Source organism: Panthera uncia, chromosome A2, assembly GCF_023721935.1.
Source record: "Panthera uncia isolate 11264 chromosome A2, Puncia_PCG_1.0, whole genome shotgun sequence".
Lineage (NCBI taxonomy): Eukaryota > Metazoa > Chordata > Mammalia > Carnivora > Felidae > Panthera > Panthera uncia.
In genome coordinates, this window is record NC_064816.1 from 14553279 (window position 1) to 14575705 (window position 22427).

The following is a 22427-nucleotide window of genomic DNA, read 5'->3' on the forward strand; positions in this document are numbered from 1 at the left end:
CGACGTTGTGCGCAGAACGAAAGTATAGTATTGCAGCTCAGAATTGAATGGCTTGGAGTTAGTTTATCACACGGTATTTAGGGGACCTGGTCTCAATCGTAGTGCCATTCTCTTGAATATACAAATAGGACATTTAAGGAGATCCTTTAAAAATTTTATAAATGTTCTCATAGTATAATCTGGTAAAGTGTGTAACCCTTTTTTCTTTCTAGATGGATGGTTTCCAAAGGCATTTTGATTCACAAGTTATTATTTATGGAAAACAAGTAATAATCAATCTGGTATGTGTCTTCCATGTTTCTTGGGGGAACAAAACAAAAAACATCTTCAAATATGTAACATCTATCATTATAACTGTTTTTAAGTGTGCAGTTCAGTGGCGTAATGTGTTTTACGGTGTTGTGCAACCATCACAATTGACCGTTGCCGGAAGTTTCCGTCATACCAAACAGAAACTCAGTATCCATTAAACAGTAACTTCCTACGATCCTCCCGTCAGCCCCTGGTAACTGTTGTACTTGCTCTCTCTCTCTATTTTCCTATTCTAGGTACCCCACGTAGGTGGATCATATAACATTTATTCCTTTGGCTCTTGTTTCTTTTACCGACTTAATGTTTTTAAGGTCTGTCTATCCATGTTACAGCACGTATCAAAATTTCTTTCCTTTTCAAGACTGGATGACACTCCACTGAATGTACCATATTTCGTTTGCCCGTTTATCTGTGGATGGACGTGGGGTTGTTTCTGCATTTTAGCCGTTGTGAATAATGCTGCTCTGAACCCTGGTGTGCAAGTACGTAGTTGAGTTCCTGTTTTCAGTCCTTTTAGGGCTGCACCTGGAAGTGGAATTGCCGGATTGTATGATAGTTCTACGTTTAACGTTTTAAGGAACCGCCGTCCTGTTCTTGACCGTGGCTGCACGTTTTACGTTCCCACCGGCAGTGCACCCGCATTCCAGTTTCTCCACATCCTTGCCAGCACTTGGATTTTTCAGGATTTGTTTTGTTTTTTGATTATAACCGTCTTTATGGGGGTGGAGTGCTATGTCATAGTGGTTTTGATTGGCATTTCTCTGGTGACTAATGACATTGAGCACCTTTTCATGTGCATATTGGACATTTGTAGGTCTTAGGAGAAGCATCTTCTCGAGTACTTTGCTCACTTTTAATCAGGTTGTTGTTTTTGTTGTTTTGTTGAGTTACGGTAGTTCTTTATATATTCTGGAACGAATCCCTTCGTAGAGATGCTTTGCAAATATTTTCTCCCATTCTTTGGGTTGTTTTTGAGAACTGCTAGTTGTAGGTCTATTCAGATTTTGTTTTTTCAAGATTAATGTTTTGGTAGATTGTTTCCAGAAATGTGTCCATTTCATGTAGTTGTCCAGTTCATTGACATACAAATGCTCATAGAATTCTCTTATAAACCTTTTTATTGCTTCAGAATTGGTAGTAATATACTAGAATCATTCCTGATTTTAGTAAGTTGAGTCTCTCTTTTTTTTCTTGGTCATTATAGCTAAAAGTTTGTCAATGTTGTTGATCTTTTCAAAGAACCAAATTTTGGTTTCAATGGTGTCTCTCTGGTTTTCTGTACTTTATTGTATTTATCTCTGCTCTAATCTTTATTTGCTTCCCTTTGCTAGCTTTGAGTTTCATTGGCTCATCTCTTTCTGGTTCTTTAAGGTGAAGTCCTTGATTTAAGGTCTTATTTTTTTAATGTGTATGTTTATAGTTGTAAATTTCCTTTGGCATACTGCTTTTGCTGTATTTCATAAGTTTTGGTATATTTTCAGTTGTCTCCAGTTATTTTTTAGTTTCTCTTGTGATTTCTTCCTTAACGTAGTGTTTAAGAGTGTGCTGTTTAATTTCCACGTATTTATGAAATTTCTAGTTTTCCTTGTTATGAGGGTTAGCTTCATTCCACCGTGATCAGAAAGCATACTTTGTATGACAGTTATTTTAAACATAGTTAAGGCTTGTTTTGTGGCCTAAACATAATCTATCTTGGAAACTGTTCATGCATGCACACTTGAGAAAAATGTATCTCCAGTGGTGTTTTGGGTGGAGTGTTTGTTTGCTGGGTCTGATTTGTCTGTGGTGTTTAGCTTCTCTGTTTTCTTATCGGTCTTCCGTCTGGTTGTGCTATCCATTGTTGAAAGGGAGCTGTTGAAATCTCTAAGTGTTATTGTAGACATGTTTATTTCTCTCTTCAGTTCTTTCAGTGTTCCTTCATGTTTTTGGGCTCTGATGTTTGGTGCATATATATCTCGTGTGTTTGAGCTTTTTGGTGAATTGACTCTTTTATCACTATGTAGTGTTCTTCTTTGTCCTTATAACAGGTTTTGACTTAAAGTCTATTTCATCTGATGTTGATAGAGCCACCCCTGCCCTGTTTTGATTACTGTTTGCACGGACTATCTTTCCATCCTCTCCTTTTCAACTAATTTGTGTCTTTTGATCTAAAGCGAGTGTCTCGTACAGCATATGGTTGGATCAGATTTTTTAATTCATTCTGTCTGTGCCTTTTGATTAGAGAGTTAACCCATTTATATTTAAAGTAATTACTTATTTGTAAAGACTTATTTCTGCCATTTTGCTCTCTGTTTTCTGTATGTCTTTTTTTTATCCCTTGTCTCCCTCCATTACTGTCTTCTTTTGTGTTGAAGTTTTTTGTACTTCTGTATTTCGATTACCTTCTCGTTTTTTTTGTGTGTATATTCTACAGATACTTTCTTTTTGGTTACCGTGAGGATTACATATAATGTCATGAAGTTATAATAATTTAATTTGAATTGATGCCAACCTGACTTCAGTTTGCTTACAAAACTCTACTCCTGTAAAGCTTTGTCCCTCCGCTTTATGTTATTAATGTCTCACATTACATCTGTTTCCTTTTTGTTCCCAGTAACATAGATTTATAAATTTCTTTTAACGCATTTGACTTCTAAGTCCTGTAGAATATAAAAAACAAAACAAAACCAGACATACAGACCATTAAGGCTGCCTTTTATATTTGTCTTTGTCTTTACCTTTGTGGGAAATCTAAATACCTTCCCGTGGCTTCGGGCCGCTCTGTACGTTTTTTTCATTTCAACCTGTAGGGGACGCCTTTAGCATTTCTTGAAGGACAGTTTTGCCACATAGAGAATTTTTGGTCTCCGGGTCTCTTCTTCCAGTACTTTATAAAAGTTTATTTATTTATTTTGAGAGCGAGTACGTGAGCACAAGTGGTGGGGGAGGGGCAGAGAGAAAGGGAGAGAGAGAATCCCAAGCAGGCTCCACTCTATCAGCGTGCTGTCAGTGTGGGGTTCTAGGAAGAGCTCAGACTCACTGACTGTGAGCTCAAGACCTGAGCGGAGATCAAGAGTCGGACACTTAACCGACTGAGCCACCGGGAGCCCGTCTTTCAGTACTTTAAACATATCAATCCCCCTGCCTTGTGGCCCCCAGGGTTTCTGAAGAGAGACTGACCTGTAATCGTATTGAGAATCCCATGTCTGGGATGCATCTCTTCCCTCTTGTTGCTTTCCAGGTCTCGCTCTGTGTTTCAGTAGTTTGATTATAATGTGCTTAGCAGGGGTTTCTTTGGGCTTAGCATACTTAGAATTGGGTGATCTTCTTGGATTTGAAGATTTATGTCTTTCATCAAATTTGGGAGATGTGGGGCCATTTTTTCTCTTTAAAAAAGATCTTTACTCCTTTCTCTCTGTCTTTTCCTTCTGGGACCCCCATAATGGGTGTGTTATCCCTGGCGGTCCCCAGACATCTGGGCACTGTTCACTTTTCCCCATTCATTTCTCTGTCTGCAGCTCAGACTCGGTTATTCCATCCACGTCTCGTCTTCCAGTGTGCGATTTGATTTTCCTCCCGTGCAAATGTGCTCTTGAACTCCTCTCGTGACTGTTTGGTCTCCGTTTTGTACTTTTCAGCTCTAGACTTACTGTTTAGCTCCTTCGAAATTTGTGTTTCTTCACTGGTTGTCTTATTTTATTCATATACTGTTTTCCTGGTTTCCTTTCATTCCCTGTTTTCCTTGAATTCTCAGCATATTTAAGACACTTGTTTTAACCTTTTTTCTGATAAGTCTTCTGCAGGGGTGATTTCTGTCATTTTATCCTTTTCCACTGACTAAGCCTTGTTTTTCTATTTTTTGTGTGTGCCTGGATGTTTTTGTTGTTGAAAGTTGGGCCCTGGGTGGGTTGTAATGTGGTAACTCTGGAAGTCAGGTTCTCCTCTCCCAGGGTTTTACGGTGTTTTTGTTTTCGTTTTCCTTTCAGTTGTTGAAGGCTGTAGCAATCCATTTGTTTTGAGACCTGTCCAAACCATTTTTGAAAAGACTATCCCCTTGTTGTGTGTGCTCACTGAAGCCTCTGTTCTTTTAGCTCGTGTTCAGCTAGTGTTTTGACAGAGATTGCTTTGAATGCCGGGAACTGAAACAAAGAATAAAACAAAAAAGAGAGAACAGCCCGTTTCCCGGACTGTGCAGACTGGTTCTGTGCTGGAACCGTTTTCCGCTGGCTGCCCAGGCTTGCTCGAGCGCAAGGGGGTCAGTCTGAGGGGAGGGCTGTGTCCCTAGGTCTTCTCGGGCCTTTGTGAGTGTGCATCTCACCTGGGTGTACACGTGGCTCTCTAAAATCCTCCCCCTACCTGGCTGCTTTGGAAGGTCCTAATTTCTCAAAAAGTGTCACCCCAGCTTCTTTCTCAGGCTGTAGATGGTCTCTGTTATGTTTCCCAAAACTCCCTGCTCGAGGCATCTGATGGCCCGTGGCGCTCTTGTAGCCTCTGCCTCCCTCCTGCTTGTGTTCCTGGTTACGTGAGACAGAGACAAACAGGCCAGTCCTTCAGGTCAGAACAAAACGCACAGGGCGATTTGCAAACAAGGGCTGGTCCTCTCTCCGGTTGGAGGAGGGGAACTGAGAACCTGGTTGCCGTTTTTTTGAAGTTTATTTATTTTTATTTATCTTGAAAGAGGCAGAGACAGTGCAGCAGGGGAGGGGCAGAGACAGGGAGAGAGAGAATCCCAAGCAGGCTTCACACCGTCAGTGCAGAGCCCGACGCAGAACTCGAACTCATGAACTGTGAGATCATGAGCAGAGTGGAAACCAAGAGCTGGGCGCTTAGCTGACTGAGCCGCCCAGGCGTCCCCTGGTTGCCATTTCTTAACACTTAAGATTGAGACCCTCACTGCCCCAGGGATGGGGTGGGGTGAGGGCAAGGAAAAATGGCACAAAACCGTCCCACAGTTTTGAAGAGAGCTTCTTTCTGATTGGGCATTTGCTCAGTTGCCTCTTAAACGTTTGGTTTTCCAGAGCTCCTACAAAGTTGGCTTACACAGCTTCTGTTGTGTCAGTGTTTCTGTGAGAGTATGGAAGCTTGGAGCTTCCCGGTCCTCCATTTTGCCGATCTCACTCTCCCCTATTAAAGGAACTTAAAAGAAAGCTGTGGTGTTTTTGCTTTTTTACAGGTTAACCAGAAGGGCTCAGAGAAACCGCTGGAACAGGCATTTGCAACAATGGTGTCTTCCTTGGCGAGCGGAATGATCAGGTACCTCCCTAGAAATCTGTGCAGGTCTTTTCAGATCAGATGTGCACGTACACGGCCTGCAGCCCCTCCCCATCCCCCCCCCCCCCCCCCCCCCCAGTGGATGCCTGAACCCGCATGCGGCACCGAAGCCCATGGGTGCTTACATATGCATACCTGTGATAAGTTGGATACGTAACATAGCACAGTAGGAGATTAACTAAGAGCAGAAAATGCCGGTAACTAGTAATAGATCGTTAAAACAATATGCTGTCATAAAAGCTGCGTGAACGTGGCCTCTCAGAACATCTGGCTGTGCTGTGGTCATGCTCCTTGTGACGCCGTGAGATGCCAGGTGCCCACGTGATGAAGGGCGCTGAAGGTTGTGCCGACCTGACCCAAGTGTCAGAAGGAGGGCCATCGGCTTTCGGGCCGAAGTTGGTTGCAGGGGACTAAACGCGTGAAAAGTGAAACCGTGGACGAGGGGAGACTACTGTATCCACGAGTTCGTAGCTCTCACTGGACACACGGGTGTCCCCCGCCCCCCAGAAGTTGGCTTTACACCATCTCGCTTTTACAAGAGCCCTGTTAGTACCTGTGCTCGCCAACAGAAAGAAATCCCAAGATGAGTTTTCCCTTTTACAAGGAAGTCACGACCCTACTGATGAAAGTCTTCCGTAAAACAGCGTGGCCTGGGGCATAAGGCGAACTTCTGAAAAGCAGGGGCTGCCCTTTGCTACTTTAGGCTCCTTCATAGGAAGCCTTCTTCTGGATGGCAGGGGAAACCTGTATTCCATATTTCTGCCTTTTTTTTTTTCGATGCTAGATCAAAGCATGATTACGTTGGCTTGAAATTTTCTCTGGCATAATTGATATTGCAGAGTAACTTCTTAACGGTCAGATTTTAATGTAGTTCTGTGAAAGTTTAGTCCCTGATCACAATCCCCTCCTTGAGGCTTTGTGTTGCCTGACCACGAGGTCGCGAATTTCAGTTCCTCGTGATTGCTTGGTGTGGTGTCTGTGGTCCTGAGCGCCACCCGAGTTGAAGAAACGTCCACTTGCATGGTGGCCTCGTCCGGAGCAGTGGCTTTGCCTCTGCAGGTCACCAGGCAGCAGTTGCAGACTGTGCAGCCTTGTGCAAAGAGGGGGGTCCTGAAACATCAGCAGTTGCCCTGTGGGAAGGTGCAAGGTGGTGAGCCCATTTGGAGCTTTTCTGCAGCAAGAAACGGCCAGAGGGGGGGCGTGTACTGTGGTAGCAGATGGTCACAGGCATGGGGTGGGGGGGAGACTTCCCCAAAGAAATGGAATTGGGTTATTTGGGGAGAAATGTCTTTAGCCTAAGAGAAATATTTTCCTAATTTTCGTCAATGTTTGTTTATTTTTTTTGAGGGAGAGAGCATGCGTGCACGAGTGGGGAAGGCGGGGGGTGGGGGAAGGGGGGGAGACACAGAATCCGAAGCAGCTCCAGGCTCCGAGGGCCGGATGTGGGGCTCAAACTCACAAACTGCGAGATCATGACCTGAGCCAAAGTTGGACGCTTAACCGATTGAGCCACCCAGGTGCCCCTAACCTATGAGCAGTTTTAAACATGCACAAAAATAGAATGATACAGTGAACCTTTGGGGAAGATTTTCAGTGTATTTTGTCCAGCTCAAAAGCTCTGGCAAATTCATCAGACCTCCCTCCCCCCACCACACACACTCCACGTACACTCCTGCCTTCTCACAGTAGAACTTTCTTAAACCCCTTCAAAGGACTCCGAGGAGGGTTCCTAAGCAGGGTGTGCCTCACAGCCCTCAGAGGAACTTACTCAAACGTACCTTAGACCTGGGCAATTACAGTCTCTGGGTTTGGAGTCCAACGTGCATATTCTGGGAAAAGTTTGACTTCTGGCTCCTGGGCATACCCCTTGTGCGGGCCCTCTGCCCCAGAGGGCCTCCACAGGCCTGCTTGCCTCCGTGAGTTCGTAGCAGCGGCTAACTTGGAGAACTTGAGGCATAAGTCAGAGTCTTAGCTTATGCCCTTGGTGTTCTGGGGAACTTGGAGGGCACCTACTGCCCGCACCTGAAGAGGGAACTCCCAGAGCTATTGTCTTTTCCCTCCCGTGAGCTCTAAACACCACCAGACAGAGGAACATGTTAAAAAGTATATAATTTAGGAAACATATAATTTTATAATATTTACGTATACACACACACGCACATATATATATATGTACACATACATATATATATACACATATACACACATACATATGTATATTATAGATTCGTGGGTTCGAGTCCCACATTGGGCTCTGTGCTGACAGCTCAGAGCCTGGAGCCTGCTTCGGATTCTGTGTCTCCCTCTCTCTCTACCCCTTGCCTGCTCACATTCTCTCTCTCTCTCTCTCTCTCTCTCTCTCTCTCTCTCTCCCTCTCCCTCAAAAATAAACATTAAAGGGGGCGCCTGGGTGGCGCAGTCGGTTAAGCGTCCGACTTCAGCCAGGTCACGATCTCGCGGTCCATGAGTTCGAGCCCCGCGTCAGGCTCTGGGCTGATGGCTCGGAGCCTGGAGCCTGTTTCTGATTCTGTGTCTCCCTCTCTCTCTGCCCCTCCCCCGTTCATGCTCTGTCTCTCTCTGTCCCAAAAATAAATAAAAAACGTTGAAAAAAAAAATTAAAAAAAAAAATAAATAAACATTAAAGGTTAAAAACTATATATGTATAGTTTTTATTTAGTAGATAAGTATTCTGGCAGGGAGAGAAGAGCAGTCTGTTACAAAGTGAAATTAAATGGTAGACTTTCTGTCCCCTCTCATTTGTCTGTTGGACTTACTCACTTTTGAGTTGTTTAATGATTGTTGCTTTGAGTAAATTAAGTAAATTAAGTTGGTGGATTTGTGAGTGACCCAAGGAGAAAGGTCACACACTTGCCCTTCTGAGGAATGGTGGGCCTCGTTAGCAGTGGGAAGTTTTTCTTTCGGGAACTGGGTGGGAAGAAAATGAGCCGTGCGAGGTGATGTGTCTCTAAGGGTTTCTTCCTAGAACTTTGAAAGAAGTAGAACCACTGGACTGTCGGGGTCAGAAGCAAAATGATGTATTTAAAACCGTTCACTGTCCAACTACAACTGTGCAGCTCATTCTTAGAGGATATAAATGTGATTTTAGAAGGATGGAAGCTTAAGAATCCAAATGCATTTAGGTGCTGGCGAGCTGCTTCAGTCCTGGAAGCCGGTCCAGGGCCGTTGCTTGTGGGAGCAAGCACTGGGTGGGAGCACTCCAAAGGTGACTGTCACACTGCCGCTCTTGTGAGAGCTGCCTTCGGAAACCCACCCCCCCCCTCCCCCCGCCAGCCCAGTCTTCTCAGAGTGTGGCCTCTTGGCTTGCTAGCCCCTGTTACTGTACTGATTTCTAAGGATGCCGTTCTCCGCTCAGTGGGAGAACCGCTGAAGCAGTAAGAAACCACACCGCCCCGGGGTGGGAGTCTCCCTGGATGTGTGGACAAGCCCACGCTCCGCCGACGCTCCTTTGGTCTGTTGGGACTTAGCGGGGGTCACATGAGAGCGGATATGCCTCGTCTGAATTTCACTCTGTGGACCAGAACATCATGCCCTTCCAGGCCTCTTGCTTTATGGCTTGACTTGATTCCTGGCTCCCTTGACTTTCAGGAACTAGTCCGTGATTTTTTGCCCCCTCTCAGTTGGCAACATTTTCCAGCTCGTGGTAGGACACCTTCACCGTCAGAGTGTTCTGACTTTAAGAATTGTGCCTATTAAATATCAGAGAACCGAAAACGACCCGTGACGCGCTGACAGAAGGTTCTCTCTGCCACATCTATGCGAGATGTATAGATACTGATAAAGGAAGTGAATGCTTTGATTTGTTAAAGCGATGAACAGAAACTAACCAGCTTGGGGACCATGCTGCCTGTGTTCCTCTCACAACCCCTAGGGCAAGTCCGACGCTCAGTCTGATCCTCCTTGGACGGAATTGAGCTGGACCATTTTGAACATTTGCATCTGTTTGAAAAATGATAAAAAAAAAAAAAGGACCCTCTTCTTTATACATCGGGGTAGAGAATAAATATACACTGGGTACTCCATACTCATTTGGACAAGGCTCCCTTATACTATATACCCGATGCTGTGCCTGAGCTCACTTCTGCGTTTGCAGGACTTCTATACTCCTGTCGGAGGGCCCCTAGAAGAACATGTGAAGATACGTGTGTGTGTGTGTGTGTGTGTGTGTGTGAGAGAGAGAGAGAGAGAGAGAGAGAGAGAGAGAGAAGGAGGAGCACTCTGCTCAGACAGAGAGAGGAAAGTCAGCTTATGAACATAGTAACGGCGGAAGGAAAAAATGACTCCTCTTTGCTCATTACCTGCGGATCTTTTCTTTCGGCAGATACATTGCCTTCGACTTCCATAAAGAATGTAAAAATATGAGATGGGACCGACTGAGTATTCTGATGGACCAGGTAGCAGAAATGCAGGATGAGCTAAGGTAAGCTGTATCTTTTCCCGTGGAGGTCGAGGGAGGAGGTCCGCGTGTAGACGGAGCATGGTTAGCACACATTGTCTGGTGGACTTACGAACACAGCGTGCTGGGTTGACCACGCTGGTTTGGACTCTTAGTTTTTAGTCCCTTTGTTGTTGGAAAGATGAGACTTAGTGGCTTTAAAAATATTTTTAGGTTCTTTTCTTTTCTTTTTTTTTTTTTTTTTTTTAATGTTTTTATTTATTTTTGAGACAGAGAGAGGCAGAGCATGAGCAGGGGAGGGGCAGAGAGAGAGAGGGAGACACAGAATCGGACGCAGGCTCCAGGCTCCGCGCTGTCAGCACAGAGCCCGACGCGGGGCTCGAACTCACGGGCCGTGAGATCATGACCTGAGCCAAAGTCGGCCGCTTCACCGACTGAGCCACCCAGGCGCCCCTATTTTTTAGGTTCTTAAAAACAACCCAAGGCCAGGTATTTTCACATTTTTATGAATCTGCTTCCACATTTACGAAGTTTCCCTAATTGGAGCTAGCGTACCACTATTTTATATTCCGTTGTTTTGACTAAACATTCCATCACGGATACTTTGATATTTCGTCGTTACCCTACCTGGTCTTCGTCATGATGGTGTTTAACGGCTTTTCTGTACTCCCCCGTGTCACCCTACAGGCTCAGCTAAGTGTTCTTTTTCATCCTAGGCATCCTGGCTTGTTTCCTTGTCTCTTCCCCCCCACAAAACATGTGCTGCAGCGAATCACTCTGGGCGTGTCTATTCTCACTTCTGTTCGGTGATTCCCTAAAATAAAGTCTTGAGAGCAGGGCTAATAGTTCAAAGCGTCCGAATAACTTCATGGTACTTTCCGAACGTATTTGGCAAGTTATTTGCCGTGTCGGCCTACGGGTTTACTGTCCTCTAAGCATAGGTCAATCTTTACTGATTCTAAAGACAGAAGAAGGGATCTCGAAGTCGACTGCTCTGTCGTTTTGTTCCATCTGGGCATATTTCTGACCCCGGCAACCCCCATGCATTTTTTCGTGTCAGTTCCACAGTAACACAGTAAAACCTGTCGTGTAGGCATTTCTCAGTTTTTAAAAATGTTTCTTATGCCTGTTAAGTAGTCGGCGACGGTTAGTTAAATCTGCTCGTTTTCTATGCGGTTTTGTCATGAGCAGCTAGTGAAGGGCAGTTGACGTGCACCATTATTGGGCTGCAGTGACACTGGCCGGACCTGGGACGCTGTCGGAGGAGGTGGCTCCTGGGGCTCGCCCATGAATCACTGCCCCACAAGAGTGTGAGAAAACACAGACGCCAGAGTCTGTCCCCCACCGCGCTCTGTGTTCCACAGGGACAGTGGAACTTTCCCCAGTGCCCTGCACAGGGCCTCTCTGGACACTTTCTCCTGGGGTTTTGGGGAAGGTGGAAAGAATCTGGGCTTTGGGGTGTGACCTGTCTCGTTTTGAAATGTTTGCTTCTTATCAGCCATGTGATCAAGACAGTTGTCTTCAAACCTTGGTTTCTCCGTTTGTAAAGTGCAGATAATAATACCTACCTCATAGACTTAGTGTGTAGTTTAAGAAATGATATTTATCAAATACCCAGGACATACTCTGTAAGTACTAACAACATGCTAACACCCACGTACACTCATGCACACCTGTGTATATACACCAGCTCTAAACGAACCTCACCAAGTCTGCGTGAATCTCGTGTAGATTTTTAGCCTAAACGCATTCTTTTAGGCCCTTATTTTTAAGGTCATAATTTGGATTTGGCCTGTGGTGAGTCTGTTGTGTTTCCCTGCTCCATTTCGGTTTGGGGGAGTAATTACAACGAGATCACTTCGTGGTGTTCATCGTTTGCTCGGTCCCACACGCTCCGTTCAGCGCTGCGTGTGTTACGCAATCCTGTCGGGACCGGAGGGGTGCCGTCCCCTCCACCCTGTGGGTGAGAACTTTGGTTCTGAGAGACCAGGGCAATGACTTGAAGTTACACAGCCAGTGAGTGGCCTAAGGGGAGCTCGTGGCTCACTGCCAGAGTCCACGCTCTTCCCCGCTACGCTGCCTGTTGTCCAGAGTTTGAGTTCAGAGCATTATCTGAGGAAATTGTTAAAAATGAATGAGACACAGGAACTGAGAACCGTGATTGGCTCCGGGGTGGACATGTGGGTGGTGAAGGGGAGAAAGGGAACCTCATTTTTCAAGTAACACCGTATTGAACTTTATAAACTCCGTCCTTTTGCATATTTAACCCAGGATTCTTAACGCACAGTTTCCAGCCTTTGCTTGAGAGATGCTGACTTGAGTTCATCTCGAGGCCAAGTGCGTTCGGTTTAAAAAAAAAAAAACAGCTCAGGGAATTCCGATACAGACGGTGTAGGGACCGTGCTTCGAGAAGTCTGATCTACAGGACGTAGATGAACAGCTGTGTCGGAGGGGGCCTGCTCTGGCCTCGGGGACGCCCCTCGGCCCTGCCGGGTTCGTGTCTCCACGAGCTGACCTCCAGTGCCGCGGTGCGTGTTTGGACAGGGGCTGTCTCGCCTCGGCTTTTCAGACGTCTTTTGTTTTTGGCTCTGTACTAATCAAATACCCTCCGGGCCACACGTTGCCCTTCCGAACTTCTCATTTGCCAGTTGTCCACAATGTTGCAGACCATCAGCAGCAGGGCGCTCGTGCGTCGGACTGCCTTTGCTATGAGGGTGTTTATACAAATATGTTGTAGTTATTTTCTAGTGGACTCCGCCGGCATGGTGGTGGCAAGCCAGGAGGGCGTGTTCCGCAGCAACTGCATGGACTGTCTGGACAGGACCAACGTGATCCAGAGCCTGCTGGCCCGCCGCTCGCTCCAGGCCCAGCTCCAGGTGCAAACGCTTTTTTCCTTCTGTTAAGTCAACAGTGCAGCCCCGAAGTAGCGAAGCTACATTGACGAAATCGTTACCAGCCAAAACAAACAACAGAAAACATTTCACCTTGCTCCCCACCCTAAACCACCTGTTTTCGGTTTTGTGTCTTTCCACCTGTGGGCGTGCACATTTCTGTACCTGCGGTCGGTGTGTGCGTACGTGGTGTCGTTTGTTCGTTCAGATTTTATTTTTAAGTCAGCTCTACACCCAACATGGGGCTCGAACCCACAACCCGGAGATCAAGAGTCGCAGGCTCCACCTGCTGAGCCAGCCAGGCGCCCCGTACAGTTTCTGATATTTCCTTTTCCTCCAGCGTTACACACAGCCATCATTTTTAAGAGTTGCACTTACTAGGTTGTTGCATTTTTGGCTTATAAGTAACACTGCAGAGAATATATCTTGGTGTGTTGTTTTTAGCTTGAATGCTTCCCTTGGGGTTCATTCCTAGAAGTAGAATTTGCTGCGTCAAAGAGAATACGCTCTCCGAGAGGGTCATGCCAGGTTACACTGGTACCAGTGAGACACTGGTAAACTGGTCAGCATGGTTGGTGAATCCGGTTCATTGAACTCTTGCCGGCCTTACGTGTTCTTATTTAAAACTTTGTTTTCTATTTTAATAGAGTGGTGCCTCAAGGTTAAGTTTTCGTTTGCATCTCTTTTATCACTGAAGCCCAGAGTTCCAGATAACATTGGCATTTTTTTTTTTTTTTTTTAACGTTTATTTTTGAGACAAAGAGACAGAGCATGAACGGGGGAGGGTCAGAGAGAGGGAGACACAGAATCTGAAACAGGCTCCAGACTCTGAGCGGTCAGCACAGAGCCCGACGCGGGGCTCGAACCCACGGACCGCGAGATCGTGACCTGAGCCAAAGTCGGCCGCTTAACCGACTGAGCCACCCAGGCGCCCCAACATTGGCATTTATTATGAGGGGGCAAACAGAATGCATGCCAAATAGCTTCCTGCCCCAGATGGTTAGCTTTGTTTATGACAGTCCAACTTCGTTTATGGTAATTTTATGATACCAGGAATTGTGGAAGCAAAACACCTCCTTTAAAATGAATGGTCCTTGACTCCTAGTAGGTAACACAGGCCAGAGGAGCGGTTTCCCTGTTGGAGCATGCTCTAGTTTGTGTTGTACCTTGTCCTCGTTAATCTGATGGATTTACTTCAGAGTGTATTTTTTGATGGAAACAATGGTAGCAAGGAAAGAAAAGGAAACAATAGTAACAGCGGTTGTTTCCAAGTCCGATAAACAAAAACCTATTTAATAGGTTCTATAATCGGTACTTAACTATTTTACATGCTAAATGCAGTACTGAACAACCTAAGCCACGTTTCCAAGACTCTACGCATCAGTTCGGCTCTGGTGGGGACTCCAGGCATACCTCCCCCCCCACCCCCGCTCCCGCCACCACCAGCTAAAGGTCATGGAGGGCAGGTGGAAAGGCCATTCTGGGGTAGAAATGGGGAGGTGTGGTCTCAGGTGAACAGTGAAGATGGGGGTTCTGAGAGGGCTGAGGTCCAAGACAAAGACCAGGGCAGGGGATCCTGATCTGTGGTCAGTGACCCCTGAAGGGGTTCCACAGCAGGATTTGGGATGCCAGGGAATCCTCTGAGATCCTCTGAGTCTGTGGGGAGGAAAGGGAAGGCTGGAGGTGACGGGAACAGCAGGGAGGCTAGAGGGTGCAGGCGGTGGGAGGTGGGGGTTGGCAGGGAAGGACGAGGTGATGGCTGGGATGCTGCCGCTGCCTTCCCTTTCCCTCCCCCTTTCCCTCTGCCCCTCTTCCTGCAGGGCCGGGGGAGTGCTGGGGCCCGGGGTGAGTGGGGGCCGCGGGACAAGGAGCCCTCAGAGGCTCTGTGGCCTGGCCTGGGGCACGGACGGGGGGACGTGGGGAACTGGGGCGCCCCCTGTGTGCAAGGACAGCATCTCTACCTGTAGCCGGGAACCGCATGCTACCAGCTGGGACTGTCTGCTCTTCTTCCCGAGCTGTGTGTGCGAAACCCGTTACGCTTGAGCACGGTGTGCTTCTTATTCCAGAGACTGGGAGTGTTACACGTGGGACAGAAGCTTGAAGAACAACACGATTTTGAGAAGATTTACAAAAACGGTAGGTAACTTCTTTAATAGGGGCCGGGTTACTCGCGTTGTGAAATAGATTAATAATTTGGATTTAGAGACTCTGGCTCCCACGTTCGTCATCGTCAGTTGACTTTTCCTTGTTCTCACAGCCTGGGCCGACAACGCAAATGCATGTGCCAAGCAGTACGCGGGCACTGGCGCCTTGAAGACGGACTTCACCAGGCAAGCCGTGCTTTTCAGCTACCACTTCAGACCCGCGGCTCTCGCGTCTGGTGCACACGTTAGGATCACCCGGCAGCTGTGGGACAGTGGCCAAAGCCCAGCCCCCGGGGCCTCGGTTCACAGCAGTCAAGTCGGGCTCGGTGGGGGGTGAGGCCCAGGCGCCGGTCGCTTCCCGGCCTGCCTGTGGTTCTGCTGCTCGGAGAGCGAACGGCGGCCCCTCGGCCCTTCCCGAGCCCTGCGGAGCCCCTGGGTCAGTGGGGTCTGACTCGGCAGGGGCGGGGCGGGGCCTGAGGTTCTGTGCCTCAGGGAAGCGGCCGGGGATGCCGATGCCACGTTCAAGGGCCACGCTGCCAGTGAGAGGTTAAGACCTGGTGAGCTTGGTTTTCTGCCAGACGGATTCTCTGGGAACAAGTGAAGATTCCTAGACTCTGCTGTTCTAACCACCTCACCTGGGCCTCTCATCTCATTTTTTTTTCTTTTTTTTTTCTTCTTTAATGTTTATTTTGAAAGAGAGCATGAGCGGGGGAGGGGCAGAGAGACAGGGAGACACAGAACCCCAAGCAGGCTCTGCGCTGTCAGCACGGAGCCCGACACGGGACTCTGTCTCACGAACCCTGAGATCATGACCTGAGCTGAAATCAAGAGTCGGACACTTAACGCACTGAGCTACCAGGGATGATTTTTTTTTCTTTAATGTTTTTATTTTTGAAGGAGAGAGAGAGCATGAGCGGGGGAGGAGCAAAGAGAGAGGGAGACATAGAATTTTGAAGCAGGCTCCAGGCTCTGAGCTGTCAGCACAGAGCCTGACGTGTGGCTCGAACCCCCAGACCGCGAGATCATGACCTGAGCCGAAGTCGGACGCTTAACCGCTGAACCACCCAGGCGCCCCAGGATTTTTAAAATCTCTGTAATTCACTTTACGCCCGTACCACATACTTTCCAGCCATAAAACTGGGGAAGAATGTAATATACAAATCTGTAATTTGAGATTCACCTCTTTTGACCAGAACCGGGAAGAGAACTCAGCTGGGACTGGTCATGGACGGCTGGAACTCGCTAATACGCTATTACAAGAACAACTTCTCCGATGGCTTCAGGCAGGTAAGTCTGTATTTGCTGCTCGTCTTTGCTCATTCGGCCGCTGCGTCTTTGTACTGTCCCTGAGTAATGTAACTACATCCAAGTGGGGAGTTCTTAATCTCCTTTTTTCTGTTCTAGGATTCCATAGACTTATTTCTTGGGAACTACTCAGTGGACGAATTAGAATCTCATAGTCCTTTAAGTGTTCCACGGGATTTGAAATTCCTGGCTGTAAGAAACCTTTCTGTTTTTCAAGTTTGTAAAAACACTGTGTCTGAAGGTACAGACAGTGGAGTCTCCCCTTGATTTGAAACCTAATGTGTGGTCCTAAAGGGACTGTAAATACTCGGTTTCCCTGAGGAGAAGATGAGGGAGAGGAGTAAAATAACTTTGGTGTCTGTGTTCCTGCACACTCGACTGCCTTCCTGAGAGCACACGAGCCCGAGGGAGGGTGGAGGGTCTCTCGTTCCAGGAAGATTCTACTCCCCTTACGCTGGGGGGTTGCGGGAGGCACACCTGACATGTGGAAGGCAGGGTATGTTTTTGACGCTTGTCCCCTTTGTGACTCCTCTATTCACCAGACTTAGCTGGGGCTTCTCTGGGGTCTCCTCCAGCGGGCAGAGGGTCCCGGAATGGAGGGGGCTGGCGCCTCCCTCACCTGTCAGGGCCATCACCACGCTTCTTCAGCTCTTGTGACCTGACAGTCTGGCGACTTGGGCAGTTGGGGTCCCACCGCCTAAGTAATGATGTTTTGCTAGAAAAAGATACTTTGTGTGTTAGATTGCAGAAAAGTCTTACTTACCCTTTTTCAAGCGAAGACCCCCGCCGGTCGAGCAGAATTCTCGCCTGATGGTCTCTCTCTCTCTCCGTTTGCCTTTCCAGTTGCCTATTATCATGGTTGTTGCCTTCTCGATGTGCATTATCTGTTTGCTGATGGCTGGTGAGTCTGTCCTTATTTCACATTCTTGCACTAACTTCTGAGAACACGGGGCTTCCTTGTACGGCACCTTGAGATTGTGAGTCTGCTCAGCCCTCGATGTCCCCTGCAGGGTTCAGTGAGCTGAGCGAGCAGCTGTGACGGTCCTTACATGTGACGGAAGAAAAACACATACTCCCTTTTACTGATGATTAGTGGTGATTTATTTAAGATTCTAAAATATTTTTCTTTTTTTTTTTAAGTTTATTTATTTTGAGAGAGAGAGTGAGTGTACGTGCGAGCAGGGGAGGGGCAGAGAGAGGGAGAGAGAATCCGAAGCAGGCTCCAGGCTTTGAGCGTCAGCACAGAGCCAGATGCAGGGCTCGAACTCACAGACTGTGAGATCATGACCTGAGCTCAAGTTGGACGCTTGATTGACTGATCCACCCGGGTGCCCCTGATGTTTTAATCTTCATAACTGTGTGTGATTTTTTTTCACAAGTGAAATATTATACATTTTTTGTAACCTTTTTTTTTTTTTCACTGAGCAATATAAACATTTCCCTGCGTTCTTTATTTTTAATGGCTGCATTAAAATCCATTTATGAGGGCGCCCTGGTGGCTCAGCCGGTTGAGCGTCTGACTCTTGATTTTGGCTCAGGTCGTAATCCCAGCGTCGTGGGATCGAGCCCCACGTTGGGCTCAGCACGGGGCGTGGAGCCTGTGTAAGGTTCTCTCCCTGCTCGCACTCTGTCTCTGCCTAAAATTAAAACAAAAGGGGAGGGAGGAAGGAAGGAAAAGAAACCCATTTATGGGTATGTAGTTTATTTAAACAACCACCTATTAGTAGACAAATAAATGTTAATAAGTTAATACACTATCACTAAATTTTATCACATTGTGAGCAGAATTGCCCAAGAACTTGTGCTTAGGCATCTTTGCTGTTTTTCTCTTTTCTCATCATTTTCCTGTGTCACTGAAGCTGATGAGCACTTGGGACTAAAGTGTCTCCGTCGAGTGTGGTGCGGTGCTGTGGCAGTTGGAGGCCGGGACTCGGTTGCACTGGGCTCTGAGGGGCAGCCTCGGCGGCTCTGGAGGCGGGCCTCCTCCGGCCTTCCCCCTCCGTCCGGGTCTGCGGGCCGGCTTGTCGGGACGCCGCCTGGACGTCCCCTCCTCACCGCCGTCTCAGATCACGGCAAAAGTCTGTGAGCTGAGGGCCCTTAACCGCCAGCCCCCTTACACGCACGCGCACACCTTCTTGCTGGTGTGGTCCCTGTAATCCCCTCGGTGTTCGAGGGGAGGGAGCCCCTCTTGTTACTCTAGGGCAGGGGTTAGCAAGCATTGTTCTGTAAAGAGCAAGACAGTGAATAGTTTAGACTTCCCAAACTACATGGGGTCTCTGGGGCACGTCGCGTGTTACCACTCTTTAAAAATGTAAAAACCGTTCTTGTTCACGGCACGAAAATGGGCTGCGGGCTCCAGAGCGCAGGGAGTGCCGTGCGGCATAACTTGGCTCCCGTGTCCGGTTCGGGGGCAAGGAAGGAAGGACGAGGCCGGGGCCGGCCAGCACGTGCGTCCCACAAGTCCTCAGACGCCCACCCTCTTCACTCCCTACGCGCTGGCTTTAATGCACCGCCTCGCGGATGCCCTTTTCCGGGAGCCAGTCAGTCCACTGTTGAATTCGTTTTGTGGCTTTGATCTGTTCTGTGTCTTCTTGCCTCTACACCCGCGTGTCCCCGTAGAACCTCAGGGAGCTCGGCCTGCACAGACGGACAGGTCCTTTGGGGAATGTCCCGAGGCAGGCTCGGGAGGACCTGCCTTTCTTCTTTGTCCAAGAAGAATGTTCAAACTCAGAGGGGTGAAGATTAGCAAGTGTATCAGTTTATGCGTGGTTTTGAGTAAAAAGAGACTGCCGCTACGGATGGCAATGACTCCCGGCAGTTCATCGCTATAAAATCGTGCGTTGGGGCGCCTGGGTGGCTCAGTCGGTTAAGCGGCCGACTTCGGCTCAGGTCATGATCTCGCGGTCCATGAGTTCGAGCCCCGCGTCGGGCTCTGTGCTGACAGCTCAGAGCCTGGAGCCTGTTTCGGATTCTGTGTCTCCCTCTCTCTGACCCTCCCCCGTTCATGCTCTGTCTCTCTCTGTCTCAAAAATAAACGTTAAAAAAAAACAAATCGTGAGCATTGTGTCTAGGTAGGACGGCGTCTGGTTTCTAGCCCATGAATGGGAAGTAAGTGCAGCGGGACCCCTGACCGACCGCTCACTAGGAGCCTGCGTTTCTTCCCTGGCGCCCTCTCCCCGTCCCTCGGCCTGCGCCTGCGCCTCCCTGCCCGCAGGTGCCGACGGTCCTATTGCAGGGGAGAAACGACACCAGGTTCAGGTCAAGTTGGAGAACACACAGTAGGTCTTTTCCCACTGCTGCCAACCTTCGTGAACTCTATGCGTTGTACCAGGAGAGTTGTGTGACGTACGTCCTTAACGTGATATTGCGGAGTTTTGCTTTATACGCTTTGACACGTTTTCTGAAGCGTGTATGTGTTTGTGAGGTTACTTTTCGTGCAGGTGTTTTGATTGTAGCGAATGTATTAGTAATGGCTTCTTGTGATATAAAGTATATAATCTAAAAGGGATAATTATTTGCGTGATGTAACGTGGAATAGTTTAGTCAGGTGCTTCTTCTCAAGGTGTGGCTCCTGGACCAGGGGCATCGGTGTTATCTGGGAACTTGTTAGAAATGCAGATTCTTGGGCCCTGGCCCAGACCTGCTGAGTCAGAATCGCGGTTGCGCCCAGCAGCCGATGCCTTACGGGGCCCCGGCCGGGACTCGGATGCCAGCCAGAGTTCGAGAACCGCCGGTTCAAACCTTAGTTGAGAGGTTCTTGTATTTTTCCTGTAGATGTGCTCATAAACTTTAATGTTGTCAAGACTAAACTTTTCATGTTTAAGCATCAGACTTAAATGTTGGTAAACAGCTGAAACTAGATGTGGGATCAGTTACATGGCTTTTATTTATCAACTCTCTGTTTGTTTATATCAACAGGTGACACTTGGACAGAAACACTGGCCTATGTGCTCTTCTGGGGAGTCGCAAGCATTGGAACATTTTTTATTATTCTTTATAACGGCAAAGATTTTGTCGATGCTCCCAGATTGGTCCAGAAAGAAAAGATGGACTGAATTTGTGTCTGTGGAAAGCGGCTCGGCTTAGAAGATTCCATCATGCAGAACTGGAGTCTTTACTGACCCGCTTTCCACATCACCCCGAGGTCCTTTTAAAGCCTCTCTCCAGAAGCACAGCTTGTGCTCCGTGTGGGGGGAGGGGGGGTGACCTAGAATCAGCCTGACGTTCCTGCCTCGGCGACCTCTTCACTACTGGGATGGCTCTGTTTATAATTCGAAGCTCTTCTGTAATTAAAGGGTGACCCGAATTCAGCTCCTGGAATGGAAGGAATCTATTCCTTGTCGATTCGATCAACTTTTGCAGGATAAGTAATATATTTAAGAAATCTAGCTTCTTTCGTTATTTAAAATGGTAAAATTATTTTTCTAGCTCAGTTTCCTTATGGTCGTCGTAGAGGCCGTCGCTGTTAGCAAGCGGACTTCGCCACACCTCTTTGGACTTTCTTCAGAGTTTGAGAATCCGCTAGCTCGACTGTTGGTGCAGAGCACGTGTTTCGCAGCCGTCGCGCAGTTTGACGGAACAGCCCGAGACTTCAAGGAGTCGGGTCTGGCGTTCTTCTGAAGTTTCGGTTGGGCTGTCCTCTGAGTTCAGCTTGAACTTGCGTATGAAGAAGAAGTCCAGATAGTACTTTATCTTTCGTTAAAGGTGTAAATGAAATCAAAGAATGTAAAAGCCTGTGTCTTAACGCTAAAGGTCCAAAGCCGCCTCTGTTTTCAGGATTTGCCTCCGTGTGGAGGATACCCCTCGACCGGCCAGCGGTCCCTCCCGGGACCTCCCGGGCGTGCTGGTTTCTTTGGGGGTCGTTCGTCGAGACACGCAGGCCTCCGAGAGGCGCTCGTGCTGGACTTGGGGTTGCCCTTGGAGGCCGCAGCTGCTTCCCGCGCATGGCACCACCCGCGCTCTCCTCTCCGTCAAGGTTTTCTTAGCTCCCAATAAGCGTGTCTGCAGTTTTGCGCTTCCGGTAGTTAAGTTAGCGTTCTCCAAATCAAGGACCAACTTCAGTGTTAATTTTTGTGCAAAAACAAACCTGAAAAATCTGCTTTAGAAGCTGTGCATAGTTCTAATTATAAGTCGGACTGTGTATTCAAACTGTAATTATGAGGTTTAAATATTAGAAAAGTATGTAGGGTAGTATAATCCCCACTATTTTAAGGCAGTTCAATTAAATACGGCTACGGTATTTGTGTTGTGCTTGAAAATATGTACAGTTTATTTCAATAGTAATACCTTATGTTGTCCTTAAATATCTCTCAAAGCGCCTTGATTTCAACACGACTTTTTTTGCCCCCCGTTATCTTTTATAAACGTGAATAAGAGACGTTGCTTCTAGAAACTCCAAAAGAGATAATAGCTGGATACCCTCTGTAGCTTAAAACTCAGTCACGAAAATTCACAGTAGGGCAAGTGATTCTTAGAACTACCTATTCCTGACATGTACATAAGCGTAATCTGTTCCAAAGATGGAATGTGTGAAACTTGGTTCGTGTCTACTGTGCTCCATGACTCGAGTGCTACCGGGCATTTCACGGGAAGGACTTCCTCCCACGACCACAGCAGAGACCACCTGAGAGCCGCCGGTGCCCACGGACTGATGCTGGCGCGTCCGATCTGAAGGCGTCCGTGTTCCAGAACCCTGCGGCGATTGCGTTTCTAAATTCGTGTACTGTGCACCCATGCGTGAAAATAAACGTCCTATTCTTTTCTAGCCACCGTTGCTGTCGTTCCCACACTTGGTCTCGAAAGGGGTGTTCTTTTTTACCGGAGAATTTTTTTTTTTAAGTTTTTTTTTTTTTTTTTAACGTTTATTTATTTTTGAGACAGAGAGAGAGAGACAGAGCATGAACGGGGGAGGGGCAGAGAGAGAGGGAGACACAGAATCGGAAGCAGGCTCCAGGCTCTGAGCCATCAGCCCAGAGCCCGACGTGGGGCTCGACCTCACGGACCGCGAGATCGTGACCTGAGCTGAAGTTGGACGCCCAACCGACAGCCACCCAGGCGCCCCTACCGGAGAATTTTTAAATCATGCCAGGCAGCGTGTGCTTGGGTTTCATA

The 22427-nt window shown here is 47.7% G+C and overlaps 1 protein-coding gene across 1 annotated transcript in view; it reads left to right on the forward strand.

The window, feature by feature from the left end:
* Nucleotides 1-22080, forward strand: part of SACM1L (SAC1 like phosphatidylinositide phosphatase) — a 43142-nt gene extending 21062 nt beyond the window's left edge. The window contains exons 9-18 of the mRNA XM_049642567.1: nt 213-281; nt 5465-5544; nt 9902-10000; nt 12714-12852; nt 14934-15003; nt 15125-15197; nt 16205-16298; nt 16416-16508; nt 17160-17217; nt 20235-22080. Of these exons, the coding sequence (XP_049498524.1) occupies nt 213-281; nt 5465-5544; nt 9902-10000; nt 12714-12852; nt 14934-15003; nt 15125-15197; nt 16205-16298; nt 16416-16508; nt 17160-17217; nt 20235-20371 (912 nt within the window). The 3' untranslated portion in view covers nt 20372-22080. The remainder of the gene's footprint in view (nt 1-212; nt 282-5464; nt 5545-9901; nt 10001-12713; nt 12853-14933; nt 15004-15124; nt 15198-16204; nt 16299-16415; nt 16509-17159; nt 17218-20234) is intronic.
* Nucleotides 22081-22427: the final 347 nt, after the last annotated feature.